We start from the raw sequence: 17,495 nt of genomic DNA, 5'->3' as shown, positions 1-17,495 counted from the left end.
CTCCCACTGCATGGGAGGGCTCTGTCATGAGCAACCAGAGGCCCCAATCACCACTCCTGCTTTTGGTGAGTGCAGGGCTTTTTCTTTTTTTTTGTTGTTGTTGAAGTGCCAGGACTAGGTTGGGGCCAGGCAGGGGATGGGACCAGACAGGGCAGCCATGGGGGTTCCCGTGGGTCCCCCAACCCAGAGAGAGGCAGGCACAACTGTAGGAGCCACGGGAGAACCTGCAGCCGCCCGGCTGTGCCTGCCTCTTCCTGGTCTATCTGAATTACCGAATCTCTCCAAATCAGTACTGAATCTTCCGAAGCTGATTCAGCCGTATCAATTCAGGACAGTGATCCAAATCGAATCACTATCCTTCGAATCAGCTGAATCTGAAATTGAGTACTTCCCTATTCGCACAGGCCTACTAAATACATGCATCATAAAAGTGAAGAGAGAGATAAAGAAAAATGGGAGACTCTTGGGCACATTTCAGAAGACAATTTCATAATGTAATGAAAACATTACAGAAGACAACCCTCATCTTTAGGAAACCCATGCAACAGAGACAATCCTAAAATATTTTTTCTTCTTCTGAAATATTACCAGCACATTTGAAAAATTCTCTACAATTCAAGTTTAACAGCAGCATACATACAAATAGATATCCAAGCCCCTTACCTGGAACACACAAATAGGGAAGACAGGGTTCTCCAGAATGACATCCTTTTCTATTTACTTCACAAAGTTGATTGGCAGCACAAGGATTTGGGTTACATGGATGAGTCACATCCTCTACAATGTTACCCAAAGAACTTGGGCCTGAAAATGTAATTATAGATCAGGTATGGTGATTTAAATACTCTATTTTCTCATACACCATATACTCCAGAATATAATATACACCTTGTTTTTGAAAAGCAAAATGAAGGAAAAAAAAGCTCTTCCAGATTTATGATTGCATAAAGCAGGGACAAAGCCTAATCTTCAGCTGACGCACCCACCCTTTCCTGCTTAACTAAAGCTAAAACCCTAGCTGCTTCCAATGATTGGTCTTCATGGGGTGGATGTATAATTCTGAGAAGAACTAAAGAGTCTCCAGGACTACAATAGGTGGAAAGAGAGCGAGCAGAAACAGCTAGCAAAATAGTACTATGCCACTGCTGTTGCCCTGAGGAGAAGGAATCAAAACAGGGTGCTTTTATCCGGGGAAGAAAATCAGCTTCCCTGATTAATACAAGCACTCTAAGTTTTGGGAGAATGGTGTATTGTATGTTAGAAAATACAGTAATAACAAGGTCCATTAGTGGCATTACCCATCTTGACTAGGGGTGCACCAATAAAGACTTTTTTTGGCTGATACCAATGGCCAATAATCAGCCATACTGGCCAACGATGATCTGACAGCTGATTTACAGGAATGCAGCCTGGCAGCTTGAAGAGCAGCATCCAGCCAGTAAGTCTGTGGGGGGGGAGAAGGGGCATAGGGAGGGGCAGCAGACCGAAAGCCCCCACAGTGAGGACGGGAGGGGGGCAGGGACAGGAATTGCCCAATCAGGGCAGTGAATGTGACCCTGCCAGGAGTGGGGTGGAGCCATAGATGGCTCATCCCGAGGGCACGGGGAGAGGCTCTCGCACCCCGCCCTGGCTGGGCATCGCCTGCCCCGCCTGTGCCCCACTCCCTCCTTCCCTCACTGTGGGGGCCTTGATCTACCCCGCACCCCCACCCCTTTCCTCTCACACACTTACCATATGTTGCTCTCCAAGCTGCCGGGCTGCATTCCTGGCTGTGCGCATGCATGTGGCATTTACCAATTACATTATCAGCTACACCGGCCAAAAAAAGCCAACTGCCAATAATGTTAATTTTCCTTTTAATCGGTGCTGATCCGATATACAGCTGATATATCAGTGCACCTCTAATCTTGACAATAAAATTTTATTTTGTTAAACATTCTCTCAAAATCTTCTGTTCTCCCTTGTTGATAATGCTTGAAATAAACAGTTAGCTGTTGAAATGGGTTAACATATAAAGACTTCATCATTCTTGAAGATACTGGTCCAAATTCTAGGTCACAAGATCAAATACACTATTACTACGCTATTTCTCAAAAGAGTCTTCTCTACACCACAAAACACACATGGAGACTGGCTGAGGAAAGAGATCTCAAACCCCAGTAATAAAAAGACAATGAAGTGCTTGGAAAGCATACAGGGTCTTGAAACAATATGGTCTCAGGAGCAAACTGTTAAGATTCAACTTCCTTTATTCCAATACTATGGTAATGACTTCCTAGAGAACATTTGTTCCAAAAACACCTTAACCTCAATCCACACTTTGACTTGGCATACCAGAGGCAGAAGCAGGGGAGCCACAAGGGGCCCAATCCTTATTGCTGACGGTGGCTGCACGTGGGTCTCAGGTTGGATGGTGGGGGACAGACCAAGGTTGCACTGCCCCAGACGCTTCCCCACTGTGTGCCCCAAAGCACGCATGAAGCCACCGCCACCATGGAGCCAGTGCCACGGCTCCAGACCACAGTGTAGCTGTTTGCAGCCTGCCCACCACCGGCTGGGAGGCTGCAAAAAGCTGCACTGGGCTCCAGAGCCCCGGCTGGGCTCCATGGTGGTGGCACCTGCACACATGCATAGGGGCATACCGCCAAGAAGGATCCAGGGCAGCGCAACTCTGGCCCTTCCTCCGCCATTTGCCCCAAGGGGCATGTGCAGCTGCCACCATAGTCACTAAGCCAAGCTGGGGCTCCAGAGCCCAGCCAGAACCCACTATGAGGCCACACAAGTGTAGCCGATTCCTGCAGACATTACAAATCTATTAAGGCATGGAAGGGGATGACATACAAGCTGTAGTGCAGTGATTCTCAACTACGATTCCACAGTACCCTTGGGTATTGTGAGATCCTTTGAAGGGTACAGTGGAGTACAAAGAGGCAAGTGCAGGCTCATCCCTGCCCAGCTACTCTTTCTCCCAACCTCCCTCCTGCCACCTCCTAGCCTCTGTATGCAGAGGTATGTGCAGGCTCATTTGTGCCTGGCTGATCCTACTCCCTCAACCCATGTGTACAAGGAGGTAAGCACTGTAATAAATAAATTAGTTTTTGAAGTGGGGTGCCACTCAATTCACAGAAGTTATGGAAGGGATACCTGGAGTCTAAAGATTCAACAGGTGTAGCTGAAATTAGAGGGAATGAAAAAGGCTACTTTTATATGCATCAAGAATTAATCTACTATTTTAACCACTACAATTTTAGAAGGTATAGGACATCTTGTCTCCTAAAGTAAGGTACAGTTTTGCCAAACTTGACTCTTCAGTATAACCAGTAGGGCTCTGGATTACATTTATAGTGCAAATAACATGTTAATTAATTGTGTCATAAATTTGAGCCCACATCTTGAATACTGGGTGCAGTTCTGGTTCCCACATCTCAAAAATGTTGCGGTAGAATTAGAAAAGGTACAAAGAAGGGCAACCAAAATGATCAGGGGCCTGGAATAGTTGCCATACCAGAAAAGATTAAAAAAGCTAGGACTCTTCAGTTTGGAAAGGACAAGGCTGAGGGGAGAATGTATTAGAGATCTATAAAATCATGAAGGGTGGGGCCCAAGTGAACAGAAAAGTGTTGTTCATCACATCCCAGAATACTAGAACCAGGAAGAACCTACTGAAATTAGTAGGGAACAAGTTTAAAACCAACAACAGAAAGTCCTTTTTTTACACAACATAATCCATTTGTTGAATTCATTGCTAGAGAAGGTGGTAGAGGCAGACAGCATATCCAGGTTTAAAAAGGGACTGGATAAATTCATTGATGATAGATAGATCTATTAATGACTTGAACAGAATGGTTAAAGGTGTTTCCTCTGTCATTTCTAACCCAATAAATAGTGGGTGCCAGGAAGCGTACTGAATAAGGGATAGATCATATTAGAAATATCTGTTTCAATGTTCTCTCTGTACAGCATCCACTGCTGCCACTGTCAGAGACAGGATACTCAGCTAAATGGTACTTCAGTAGGGTACTTCTTATTCAGGTAATCTACAGCGCCATAAAATGGCAAACCAGCCACAAAAGTGTTCCACATATAGGGCATGTCTATACATTGCCGTACAGCAATGTTAGTATGGTGCCATGCTTTAGTACTTCCAAAAAGTTAGAAGTTAGATTTCATCACTACATCACCATAGCGGCATGCTAAAACAGGGGAGTGCGCTGCTACAGCAATGAAGCTGCCAATCATGTGTAGACCCATGTGATCACTACATCGCCACAGGGCAACATGTAGATGCATCTATAGTTCAGAAGATCTTTGCAGCTGTGGTATTGAACCTGCATTATATATCCCAGACATGGGGCTGCCCCAATCAGCTGAATGTTGCCATTGGCTCGAGACAGGGCTACCCCCAAACAGATCCCCAGGAATCAGGCTAGAGATATTTCTGGGTCCCAAAGGGGAATACAGAACTGCCCTGTGCCTGACCCTGATGCTCAACTAAGCAATGGGACTGGAAACGGGGCAGCTCTGGGGTCTGGGACATAGCCACCCCTCATCTAACCCCTGGGGATGTGGCTGGGACAGCCCTGGGTTGCAGCGGTCACACAACTAGGATCTGAGGAATTTCATGACCCATCCTAAACAGTGTATGTCCTGCCATGCATGTCTGGCATGGACCATAAAATTCCTCAGATGCCAATTGTGCCATTATTTTAACATCCGATAAGGATCTTAGTCAACACTAAATAGGTGGCTTTAATTTTTTTTGTTACTATAACTATGTACATTAAAACACAAGACTACTTTATATATTAGACAAGAGTGATTTTGCAAGTTAAAAAGCTGTGCTCTATTTTACAGTTTTGTACAAAAATCAGACACTTATTTGTGATCTATTCTTCCAAGGAAAGTTCTATCCATCTTTTACTCTGCAAGGAAAAATTTAGGTTACATATGATGTTTTCTTATTTCTTGGTATTTTTGGTAGGGGGCAAGCTATTCTGATGCATAAATCACCTTCTTCAAACAAAACAAAATTATTATTTTTAAAACATAAACATTAATATTTGATGGCCCAGAACTCAGCTGGGATAAATCAAAGTGGTTCCACTGATACAACAGTATAATACAAGGAGAAGCAGGAACCCAGTGGAGTCATGAAAATTCACACCACATGGGGATTTTGATTGAAAATATTAGATAAATATTTTCAGCAAAACAATTCCATCTGATAGCAATTTCTTCTTTAATGAAATGCCAGCTTTCAGTTCAAAGGGATTCTACTTTCTAACCTATTACAGAAGAACCCTGGTCATTTACATGCAAACAGTTAAGTCTATAAATTTAGTTAAATCTATAAAGCAACTTATAAATCTTAGTTATTTACATGTCTCCCAAAAAACATGAGAATTTCCTCCGTTACTTGAAAAAGCTAGTGGCTGTCCCGAAACTAGCAATATGACCTACCTTTTCTGCCCCCAAAACACAAGAACATGTGAACTCACTTTCAAACACCAAATCTGCATGGCACTAAAGCTTGCTCTCACTCTAGAATCAAGGAATTAATTATTCATAGATTCATAGATGAATCTACGAATTGGTGGAAAGGAATCTATTCATAGATGAATCTATGAGCTTGGTGGAACAGAAGCAGAAAGGGATCTTGGAGTCCTGGTGGACTCCAAGATGAACACGAGTCAGCAGTGTGACGAAGTCATCAGAAAAGCTAATGGCACTTTATCACGCATCAGCAGATGCATGACAAACAGATCCAAGGAGGTGATACTTCCCCTCTATCGGGCACTGGTCAGACCGCAGTTGGAATACTGTGTGCAGTTTTGGGCGCCACACTTCAAGAGGGATGTGGATAACCTGGAGAGGGTCCAGAGAAGGGACACTCGTATGGTTAAGGGCTTGCAGGCCAAGCCCTATGAAGAGAGACTGGGGCACCTGAACCTCTTCAGCCTCCGCAAGAGAAGGTTGAGAGGCAACCTTGTGGCTGCCTATAAGTTCATCACAGGGGCACAGAAGGGAATTGGTGAGGTTTTATTCACCAAGGTGCCCCTGGGGGTTACAAGAAATAATGGCCACAAGCTAGCAGACAGCAGATTTAGACTGGACATTAGGAAGAACTTCACAGTTAGAGTGGCCAAGGTCTGGAACGGGCTCCCAAGGGAGGTGGTGCTCTCTCCTACCCTGGGGGTCTTCAAGAGGAGGTTAGATAAGCATCTAGCTGGGGTCATCTGAACCCAGCACTCTTTCTTGCCTATGCAGGGGGTCGGACTTGATGATCTATTGAGGTCCCTTCCGACCCTAGCATCTATGAATCATCTATGAATCTATGAGTTCACTTAATTCGGCAACCTGCTTTGTTTGCAGCTGGTTACCAAATTAAAAACTTGTCACCAACTGTTTGCCAAGGCTTTCATTTCAAAAGGTGCTGCTTCTCTGATCAGCTGAAGCTCATCAGTAGTTCTCCTCATGGCCTTTGAAATGAAAGCTACAGCAAACAACTGGTGCATCTTAGGACATTTTTATATGCATGCCCAATGCAGCGCCAGGCACTTTTAATTAGCGTTCCATGCTAATTAAAAGCACCCGTGTACTACACACAGTGGCGCAGCATACCTCCGCACTGGGAAACGGTGGTCGTGCACTTTGAACTAAAGCACATCAAACGTGTTTTACTTCAAAGTGCGCTGCCGCCATTTTCTCAGCGCAGAGGCACGTTGCACCGCTGTTACACGTGATGCACGAGGCTGCCAGAGCACGCATATTTGCATGCTCCAGCAGACTTGATTAATCGAGTCTGCTCTGACATGCTGGATTTCCAGTGCATTGGAGCAGGCTCCCCACATGTGTGTAAGTGCCCCAAGAGGTTAAACTCACAAAACTTCATCTTCATAGGAAGGTAAACCTAAACTTGCAAAGTGCCTGGGTTCTGTAATACTCAGATATTTCAGTACTTACTCAGGTATGTGTCTAAAGGGATACAGCTCTCCAAGTCATCCATTGGAGATAAGAGTTCACAAATGCTTTCAGCTGTGTGGCCTTCAGGAAATTTACTTTGATCTCCACATTTCTTGAGAATTTCTACACAATCTGATCTTCAGAAACAATAAATAATTACATATCACATGCATACTACTTGAGGCAAACATGAGAAAATTATTTATTTTAAAAGAAACACATATTTCCCCTCAATTCATTATACAGGTAACCACACACAAGCATACAGGCAACCATGGTTACAGTACAAATCTAGGTTTTGCAGGAACTTAGTGATGAAACATCAATTCTGAACATGGTTGTTTCACAAATGTACCATTAAAAAAACCCCAAAAAATAAAACTAAGAATGTGGGACTCTGAGTTGTCATATCAGACAAAAGAGGTTTTCCCCTTCACTGTTAGCGAGGCCCACCCTCAATTCCATTCCTGTAGTCTAGAGGAGTCGCATAGAAAGATGAAAATAGGAGGACTCAAGACAACAGCATTTTGATTGAGAGTGGTACTGAATGATACCACCACATTCTTTGTATAGCAGGTATAAACTGTACTCTCTCAAAAAAAAATGAGCAAGGCTAAAGAGCAATTAATACATGTAATATGAGAAAAACCAGAAAAAAGGAGTGAGAAATTTAAATGTAAAGGAATTTGATTGTGGAGGAGAGAATGGATGGGGACAGACAATGCTGAGGAAAGGAAAACAAGAAGCGGGAAACAGAATCAAGGGGAAAAGAAGAGGAAAAAAAAAAAAGAATACCATATATTTCAGAGAAAAAAGATGAGCATCTAAAAATCACATGAACAAATGGAAAGAGAAGAAGAGAGAAGGTTAATTACTTTTTCTATATCTGATTGCAATTCCTGCTGCACGAGTGAAAACGAAAAATAGAATACATATTTGATAAATTAAATTTAGGTACGAGGAACAATTTTTTTTACCCTTTTCAAGCACTGCAGACATCAATAAAATTGTTAGCTCTTCAGATATGATGCAAAAATTAGGTCAAGGAAAGAGGGCCAGAATATTTTAGTTTACAGGAAACTTGAGTCAGATCTAGATATTATTCCAGCTGTTGCAAGGACCTTGAACAAATTCCTCTACTCACTTTCCAGCTTTTTTCCTGTCTTGTCTATTTACATATGTAAAGCAGGGTACAAACCCTGAAAAAAGACTTTACAATAGAAGCATCAAGATTTCTCCATTTATGGGGAACTTGTACTAACTTCATTGTAAGGAACATCAAATGTGCAAGATCATATTCCTTGTGTGTTTGTATTTGTCTTACCAAAATCTTACAAAGTACTTTTTAGTTCACATGTAAACCATAAACAGCATCTATGAAAACGATTTTTAAGTGTACTTACTTGCAGATAATACTTCCTCTCGATTTGCTATGACAAGGTTTAATCTGCAGTGAGCAAGCAATTGCCTTCCACATTTCTGGCTGGCATTTTTTAATATTAAGAACAGGAATATTTATAAAAGGCATCTTAATACTTCCTTTCTCCCAAAGCTTCATGTCATTCATAGCTCCTTGGTCTGACTGAGCATTGCAGCTTCTAAAAAGTTCTGTTGGTCTTAAAGAAATCAATTGATATGTAGCATGTTAATTTATATAACAAAAAGTTATGATTTATTGTATGCAATATATGCTCTACAATTTTGATTTATATTACTAAAGATACATAACAAAGACAAATCACACACAAGCCTTCCACAGGAAAAAGTTTTAAATGATTTGAAGAATTTCTCTTAAATGTAATAAAATAAGAGCATTAAGGGTGGAATTTTATTACCCTTTGTACATCTAAATGGTGGTTTTTCAGCCACTGAAGTGGGCTTTTTGGTACTTACACATAGCTGGCATTTCTATTACCTACTATTACTAAGGCAAGGTAGTAGGGGTGTGCAAAGCGGGCCCTATTCGATTCAGATTCACCCCGAATCAGGGACAGTAATTTGATTAGTTGATTCAGATCACTGTCCCCGATTCGATTTGGCCGAATCAGAATCTGAAGATTCGATGCCGATTCAAAGAATCAACGATTTGGAAACAGACAGCTTTAAATGTTTTTTCTACATACCTCAAGGTACCAGTGCGGCTTGTGAACGCTGCAATGCTGGGGCACATGGAGCATTCCACAGGAGTGGGAGTGTGTGTGTGTGGGGGGGGGGGGGGAAGAGGGGCCTCCACGTGCTCAGCAGCAAACCCGGAAGTGGATTAGAAGTACTTCTTGTCCACTTCCGGGTCTGCCGGGGAGTGTGCTGGGGGGGGGGTGGTCTCCTGCATTTCTGTGGGATACTCCATGCACCCCAGCATTCACGAGCCACCTGCTACCTAGAAGTGTGTAGACACAGCTTGAAATGCTTTTTCTATGTCCAAATCGCCAAATCTTTCTGAATATGTCAACTGATTCGGACGGTTGCAATTTGATTCAGGGAGATTAAAGGGTCCTCTGATTCGATTTTGATTCGGAGGTTTGGGTACCAAATCAGGCCAAATCTCTACCGACTCGAATCAGGGACTGAACCTTTGCACAGCCCTACAATCTAGATCTATGCAGAACCACGTGTGTATACTGAGCATGTGTAGTACACTATGCACCAATTGGGCAGGTACCTTGTTACATATATACTCAATTTAAAAAACACTGTAGCTGGACAAATATCCATTATTAGGTGTTAGCAACCAGAGCTGAACAATCTTCTCCTTTTTATACATCTAATACCCAACTTGCAGCAGATATGCATTTCAGGTCCACATCACTAAGAAGGGATGTGGAACCTGTGTCCCTGATTTCCCAGCACAACATTCCAACAACCATCTATAAACGTCAAACTGGTTTAAATAGTATTTCAAAATACACAGCACCCTATACCAACTTAAAAAAAAACAAATCAAAACAACCAAAACTGTAAAATTCCAGGTTTTGCTTTAGCATAAGTGGAGCTGCAATGAATTTTAAAGACAGTTTTGGAAACTGTATTCCCAGAAGTAGATATATAACTAAATCAATTAAAAGTTTGTTGAGTCAGCAATTATTTTTTTATTGTCCTGCATGGTAAAGAAACAAAAATACTTTACTGAATGGCAGCTTTTCCAATACATGTGAATTTTCATTCAGTCAGTCTCATTATGATAACACTTAACATGTCTCTTGGAAATATGCTTTTATATTTTTTAAGTTATTAAAATTTAACACGTTTTTAAAAAAAAGTTCATAAGAAGAGCGTGTTAAAAAAATCACCCTCGTATTAAGAAACAATTTATGGGGAAAAGGCTATGTGTAGATTATAAGTCTGGAAAAAAACATTTTTACTCAAAGTACAGGAATTCCTTTATAAAATATTTAGTGCATCTCTCCTACCTGTTATTAAAATTAGTGCAGTAAGTTAGATTTCTACAGCCCAGCTGACAAGGTTCTCGTACATCTGCTAAACAGGTCAACATGGAAACTTCAACTGGGTTATACTCACAAAAGCGATCAAATTCTTGCCAACTCTGTGAATTGCCCCAGCTTGTGCTATACAATTTAGTGCATAGTTCCCTGAACAAACAAATAAAGTCAATCAAATGAAAAGAAAAGCAATCATTCAGAAGTTTTACACCAAAAAAAGGTTGGCTTTAATCATAAAAGTATAAATTAATAGAAGTTTTGCATTTTGGACCCGCTGAAGGCCCGGAACCAATATGAGAATGAAAAAAGACCCTCAAGCTGTTCTCTAGAATCTCAGCCATCATTTACAAAGAAATGAGTAAATCTCTAGGTGGTCATGAAGGAAAATTAAAAATTTGAAATGGATCCATCCAACGCAAATAATTCTGGCAAACTTTGCAAGTAGCTAAACATTAAAATTGAGGCTAGCATTCCCCTACCCACTTTTATGGATGGTACATTCCTTGTCACCTCTGATTTTACCCAAGACGTAGTGTTTCAAATTTTATTCCTTGAACTTGTAGGTAAGGGTTTGAACAGCTGCTTTTGGGGATTCCTTTGGTTAACAAGCACCTGTGAATGCAGGGAACTGGACTTGATGGCCCAGGAAGACCCTTCCAGGCTTGCTTCCTGTGCCCTTAGTCGGATGGCCACGATGAGAAACAAGTAGTTCTTAATTCATTTTTCAATCTCAAATCAAATCAACTACATTCCAAAAGGAAGAGAGAGAAGACATGCATCTTCTCTTCAGTACCCAAAGTCTAGTGCAGTTGAATTGTTTCCTGCTGACAAAATTCTCCAAGCCAGAACCATAGCTGCAGAACCATAGTTCTGCAAGCGAAAAACTACAATCGAGGTCTACCCAGCTGTCAACATATAGGTTCCCCTCCTTACATTACTACTATAATGCTGTTTCACACTACGATATAAAGAACTGTATTACAGGCAGCCCCTTCTTAACATGGTTTCAATTAGCGCTATTTCGCTATAGCGCTCATTTAAAATTGATACCTGGTTTCACGGAGCGCTCAAGCAAATTTCGCTGTAGCGCTCAGTGGAATCAGTGAGTTTTGGCAGGAAAACGAGGAGAAGCAGTGGTGGCAGCAGTAGCAGCAAGTGGCAGCGAGTGGGGGCCAGGTGTCAGCATGGGGGGGGAAAAGGGGGGAAGCCAGGCATAGCTGCTGAACACAGACTGGTGGGGTGGTGGAGCATCTCACTGGAGGGGGGGTGGTTTTGCAGCTGGCCGGGAGCGGGGTGGGGTTTACAGGCAGCTGGGCATATAGTGGGGATGCTGCAAACCCCCCTGCTCCTGGCTGGCTGCATACATCCACCCCACTCCTGCAGCATGCTCCACCGCCTGAGTTTACTAGCTGAAGCAGCAGCAGCAAGGAGTGTGGGGCCTGCATTAGTGGCCAGGGCCAGGGCCAGCGGGGGCCTGCACCCAGCGTAGGGCAGCAGGAGTGCAGCGCCTGGGGCCAGGGCCGGCAAGGGCCCATGCCCAGAGTGGGGCAGCAGGAGTGCCGGTGACCAGGCTGGCATATGGGGCCAGCAGGCAGGCGGGTGGGTGGGTAGAGGCAGCGGTGGTGAGAAGCAGTGAGTGGGGGGGACAGGCGCACAGGACCTGCGTTGGTGACTGGGGCCAGAGCCGGCAGGGGCCCAGGTGAGGCAGCAGGAATGCAGGCCCAGGCTGGCACATGGGACTGCAGCAGCCAGAGGGCTAATGGGGAGAGGTGGCGGTGGCGACAAGAAACCGTGGTAACTAATTACTTATATTTACATTCATTCCTATGGGCAAATGGGTTTCGCTTAGCGCTCAGTTTTTCTGGAACCAATTAAGAGCACTAAGCGGGGGGTTGCCTGTAAACTGAAAATCTAAAGACAGAAAAAAATATTTATTTTCACATCAAATAAAGTAAAGGGTACATGATATGAGAAAAAGTTCTGTAAATGTGTATTTCAATGCAAAATGAATTTTAGCTCGACTGCTTGTAATCATGTTACTTTCTGTATACTTAATTACTCAACTGCCTTCATTATGGCAAATATTTACAAAACAGTTTTTTAGCTTGGATAATTGCCAATTGTAAATTTGAAGATGGAATTCACAGCTTGCCTGGTATTTGATAGATTTTAAGGTTACAAAGTATATTTTTCCCTCATTGGATGATTTAGCTATCAAGCACAGTACAAACTTGAAACATTACAATTGATTATGCATTTTTAGTGATTTATATATCATAAAACAATGGTGCCCAACCTTTTCACCCCATTGGCTGGATGGGCAGTGCCTGATCCAGACATAAGCCAGGTTCAGCCAGTGAACTGGATCCAGCCACATGGTGCAGGAGAGTTTGGGGGATGGGGGGAGTGCAGTCTTGAGGGTGGAGGTGCAGTCTGGCCCTGATTCAGCCATGCAGGTTTTAGGAATTTGGCAGCAGGGAAGGAGTGGAGATATTAATTGCCACTGCTCCCCTGCTGGCAAATTTCCCAACCTCAAGGGAGCCCCACAGGCCAGATGCCATGGCTCCACAGGCTGGATGTGGCCCATAGGCCAGGGGTTGTGCATCCCTGTCATAAACTACTGAACAGCTGTATTTCACTGATGAACTTTAATAATTATGAAAAACAAAAAGATACTGACCTACAAGTGGAAGTATTTGCTTTAGAACAGCAATGCAATTTAGCCCCATCAAGGCCTGTTGAAGGAGGAGGATGCACAGTGACTCCAGGGTGAACAGACCTTGAACTCTCAAGAAAACATTGCCAGAGGGGATCCTGAGGCAGAGGCATTGTTTTGCAGCCTTCTATAAGTCCATCAACAATCTCAAGTTCTGTTTTCATTGACATTAGAATCCTTTTACAAGCAGTCTGGCAGCCATAATCTTCTGCTCTGTCACAGCAGTACAAACCTAACATCCAAACAAAAGTAAAAACGATCTACAATTGACCGGCATAATGGCAACAAAATACATCACAGTTTTGCTTTCCATTAAAATATAATAAAAATTCTATGAAGAATAATAATAAACTTAAACTTCTATAATAAAATAAAGAGCAATGACAAACATGGTTTTTTTCATTTTAAATGCTAACAGATAGAACTGTCAAAAGGAAAAAAAAGAAGTAGTTATGGCAGGGGTGGGCAAAATGTGGCTTGCAGGCCAGATGAGACCCACCAGGACATTCTATCCAGCCTGTGGGGCCCCTAAAAAAAAATTCAGAAAATTTATATTTATCTACCCCTGGCTGCCTGTCATGCAGCCCTCGATGGCTTGCCAAAACTTAGTAAGCAGCCCTCGTCCACCCCTGGGTTATGGTATTAATAAATATATAACTATCAATAAAAACTCCCAAAAATTATCACTGTATATTAGATTCTATATGAAGCATTTTCAATGTCTTACTTCTCTGATTATGAAGTTTATGGAAAATTTAAGCTTCTTTACTTACTATCTGTAGGATTTCTCATTGGATATGATTGTGTGTAGTTGTTCACACAGTGTATTAACTGAGGGCTAATAGCAGCACAATAATTTTCAACTGCTTTAATTTGTGAAGGACCAGGGGAGGAATCTGTCCGGAAAATTGCTTGACAGTATTCTCGGCAGTTTGTATGATGACCTGCATAACTGCAGCAAACTGATCCCACTAAAAAACAGAAAAAAAGAAAAGAAAAACAGAATTATGTATCCTGAATATAGAAACACAGACCATATATATTTTATAGCACAATTCACTTATGGACTTGACTGATAGTCAAGCTAATATTGGAAAGCTAGTATTAGAAAGAAAAAAAAAAAACAACTTATCAGCAACACTAAAAACATTGCAACTGTAAGAGTGCGTGTCCTTGCAGCAGGCAAATGAGGCCAATATTTTGTTTTGCTTAGCAACCTCTGCAGCCAGACCTGAATGCAAAAGTGCTTTCATGAGATGCATTTTATTTTGCAGCACGTTGCTTTATATATATATATAAAAAATTTTGAATACAATCATATGCGTCCCATGGTATAATTTAAATATAACATATATGAAAGTTATAATTTATAAATTTTATGTTTAAAATATAAAAGTACTCAAAATAGCACCTGACCTCTCATTCAAAAGGAAAGGAATAAAATTCACTTAATTAAATACAGACACTTCCTGAAAATTGTGTAATTCTTGTGTGACATTTATTTTTCCCCTCCTTTTCCCTCTGCATAAATTTTTCTATTAAGACATCTGCAATATGAGAATATTTTGGTTGGTCAGTTTCACCACTGCTTGCTGTTTAAATTGTTTTTTTACTTTAAATAAAACAAGAAGAAATAAAGTCAATGATTAAGTTCTATGCAAGCATTCATAGGTACCTCAAAATAAATCAGAGGCAATAAAAGAGATATACACATATGTATCTAAATTCTAGCATAATAAAAGCCTTAGTGTGTCCATCGGTCTGTCTGTCCATAATGCTCTGGACCAAATCCGCATGCACTGCTGAGAGGGTGTGCGCAGATTGGCTGCAAGGGTCCAGAGCATTACAGACAGAGTGGGAGAGGGAGCCGCCACCCCCTTCCCAACAACAGCTGGCAGGGATGGGGAGGCAGCAGAGAAGAGGGGAGAGGGAATGGGAAGGGGAAGTTTCTCGTGGTAGTGACCCCCCCCCCCCCCACAACAGCCAGCAGAGAGGGGGCGGTGGCAGGGAGGGAGGGAGGGAGGAATGCATGTTACGCGTCACCAGGTGTCAGTGGCTGCCACCACGTGCAAGCTCCCCTTCCCCGTTCCTGGGAGCTGCTGGCAGCGTGGGGTGGATTGGCAGGGGGAGGGGGGGGGGGGGAATGTATGGGGTCACACTGGGAGCAGTGGGGGGGAGGGGCCCATGAGGCCGGACGGGGGAGGGGATGACACATGGGGCAGGAGGATAAACATAATCCTGCAAACACTTAAGATTTTATTTTAGTTACATGAATAGTCTGAATAATTTCTGAGGAACTACTCATGGATTATAAATACATGCATATGCTAACTTCTCATGTGGGAGAAGAGAAGAGGAAGATGCACAGACAAGGAAAATAAAAATGGAGAAAAATAAATATTAATAAATACAACAGTAAATAATATACTTACTTTCATTTCTATTAATACAACTAAAAAGTGCATTCTGAAAACAAAACAAAAATAAAATAATTAGCGAAAACAAAGAGAATAAACATGTATACATTTAAATTTGGCAATTTATTAACATTTTATGAATACCACTTTGTTAAAAATAGTAAAAAATACTCTTAAATGTTATCTAATAAACAAATGAAAACAAAAGTTTTCCGTAAATGAAAAAGAGGATAACGTGTAAAAGAGCATTTATCACCACAAATTCTTTTATTTATTTATTTATTTATTTATTTATTTATATATATATATATATATATATATATATATATATTTTCTCACAAACTTAATCAGGTAGCTAGAAAGATCTTCATGAACTACTGCAAAGATAAAATTAAGATGTACAAAGATAAAGCATTAATGGTTACAGTTGAGATTCCATTAGAAAAATCAGTGGGAGTTCAACTCAGATATGGCCCTTAACAAATCGTAACCCTTGAAGGCAAAAGGAAGTACAAAAAGCTGGAGATTTTCACCAAACGAAAAAAAGACATAGGTGTATCTGACCAATAAGGAAGAATTGGTTGTAAATGTGAATGTGATAAGAAACTTGGGAAGAAGTGATCACAACACGCTATGATCAAGATTCTAAGAAAGGGAAGGGATGAGATTAGCAAAACCAGAATAAAAGACCTCAAGAAGGGCAGATTTTAACCAATTCTGAGAAACAGACATGGGTAGATAGATTGGAGGATAAAGGGGTCCAAGAATATTGGAAGTTCATCAAGAATCGATTCCACCACAGTGGAAAAATTAGAAAAAAAAAAAACAGAGGATGCTTAATTCTATCTATCCATTCAACTGCTGCTTCTACAGATCTTAAATTCTTGAACTGATTGAACACCAGAACTCCTTAATAAAAACCAGATAATGTATTAATTTTACTAATTACAAAACAAAGTTATGAGGCAAAAAAAACTAGATGCTGGTGACAAATATCAAGTACTTGGGACTAAAGGGATGCAAATGAAGCCGGCAAAAGAAATAACTTGTCGAGACACTGATTTGTTCACTCTGCGTCATTCATTCAAATATGAACATATTAAAACACAAGCATAGGAAAGGGCCCACTCCCTCATTAAGTCCCAATATCATTCACTATGAAATCAATTATTACAAAGTTCCCTTTTTTTTCTGAAGAACATTGTAAAATGAAGTTCCGCATGGTTATATGTAAAATGATTTACACAAAAAAGCAGAGGAGCATAAGAATTGCCATTTATTGAATCAAACCATAGGTCCATGTTGCCCGGTATCCTGTATCACACAGTGGCAGAGTGGATGCTGAAGGGAAAGTGAACCAGGTATGACCAGAGGTTTTCCCAGCACTGTTCCTCTCTAACCTGCAACCTCCAGCATTTAAGATCCAATAAGTTCTGGTTCAATGGCTGTACCCCTAATTCCTGTGGCTCAATATTTACTGGTGCCCCTTTCATTCAAAAATTTCTCCAATCCCTTTTTGCAGAATTTCTGCTCTGCAAGTGTTAAAACATATTATTAAAATCCCTGCACAGTATATCCCAACAACAAGAATTGTTGTGACTTTACAAGATAAAAATGAAGGATCCCGCAAGAGTTGCAAAATTCAGACTGCTTGGAATTCAGTCTCTGGTAAACTGTTCTAAAGTATGAATCTTTTACAACACAAAGAAGGCTGACTGAACATACTCTATCTAAGCAAAGAGAAAACAGCATAAGGAGGAATTTACAGCTTTTGTGAAAGTTGGACCTGAAAAAGGAGGCATCCTTTTTGAACCAATGGCCTTCTGTGGTGGTTTGCTGCTGCTCATTTTATGAAATTTGTAAACTACACTAATTCTGAAAAAATTAAGGGCCTAATATGAGAACGCATTTCTATTATCCTGACCATCATAATAACAACATTCATCACAGGATCATGGAAAA

At 41.4% G+C, this 17,495-nt stretch overlaps 1 protein-coding gene across 3 annotated transcripts in view; it reads right to left on the bottom strand.

Moving 5' to 3' along the window:
- RECK (reversion inducing cysteine rich protein with kazal motifs) overlaps positions 1-17,495 on the bottom strand; it is a 114,877-nt gene that overhangs the window by 43,916 nt on the left and 53,466 nt on the right. For all 3 annotated transcript variants that reach the window (XM_059728549.1, XM_014602959.3, XM_059728548.1), the window contains 7 exons: positions 15,549-15,582; positions 13,890-14,087; positions 13,081-13,348; positions 10,371-10,550; positions 8,367-8,579; positions 6,964-7,100; positions 664-804 (listed from right to left, as the gene is read on the bottom strand). In XM_059728549.1, the coding sequence (XP_059584532.1) occupies positions 664-804; positions 6,964-7,100; positions 8,367-8,579; positions 10,371-10,550; positions 13,081-13,348; positions 13,890-14,087; positions 15,549-15,582 (1,171 nt within the window). The remainder of the gene's footprint in view (positions 1-663; positions 805-6,963; positions 7,101-8,366; positions 8,580-10,370; positions 10,551-13,080; positions 13,349-13,889; positions 14,088-15,548; positions 15,583-17,495) is intronic.

Source organism: Alligator mississippiensis, chromosome 5, assembly GCF_030867095.1.
Source record: "Alligator mississippiensis isolate rAllMis1 chromosome 5, rAllMis1, whole genome shotgun sequence".
In the NCBI taxonomy this organism is placed as follows: Eukaryota; Metazoa; Chordata; order Crocodylia; family Alligatoridae; genus Alligator; species Alligator mississippiensis.
Note: the sequence above shows the minus strand (reverse complement) of the source record. Positions and strands in the feature narration are given on the sequence as shown.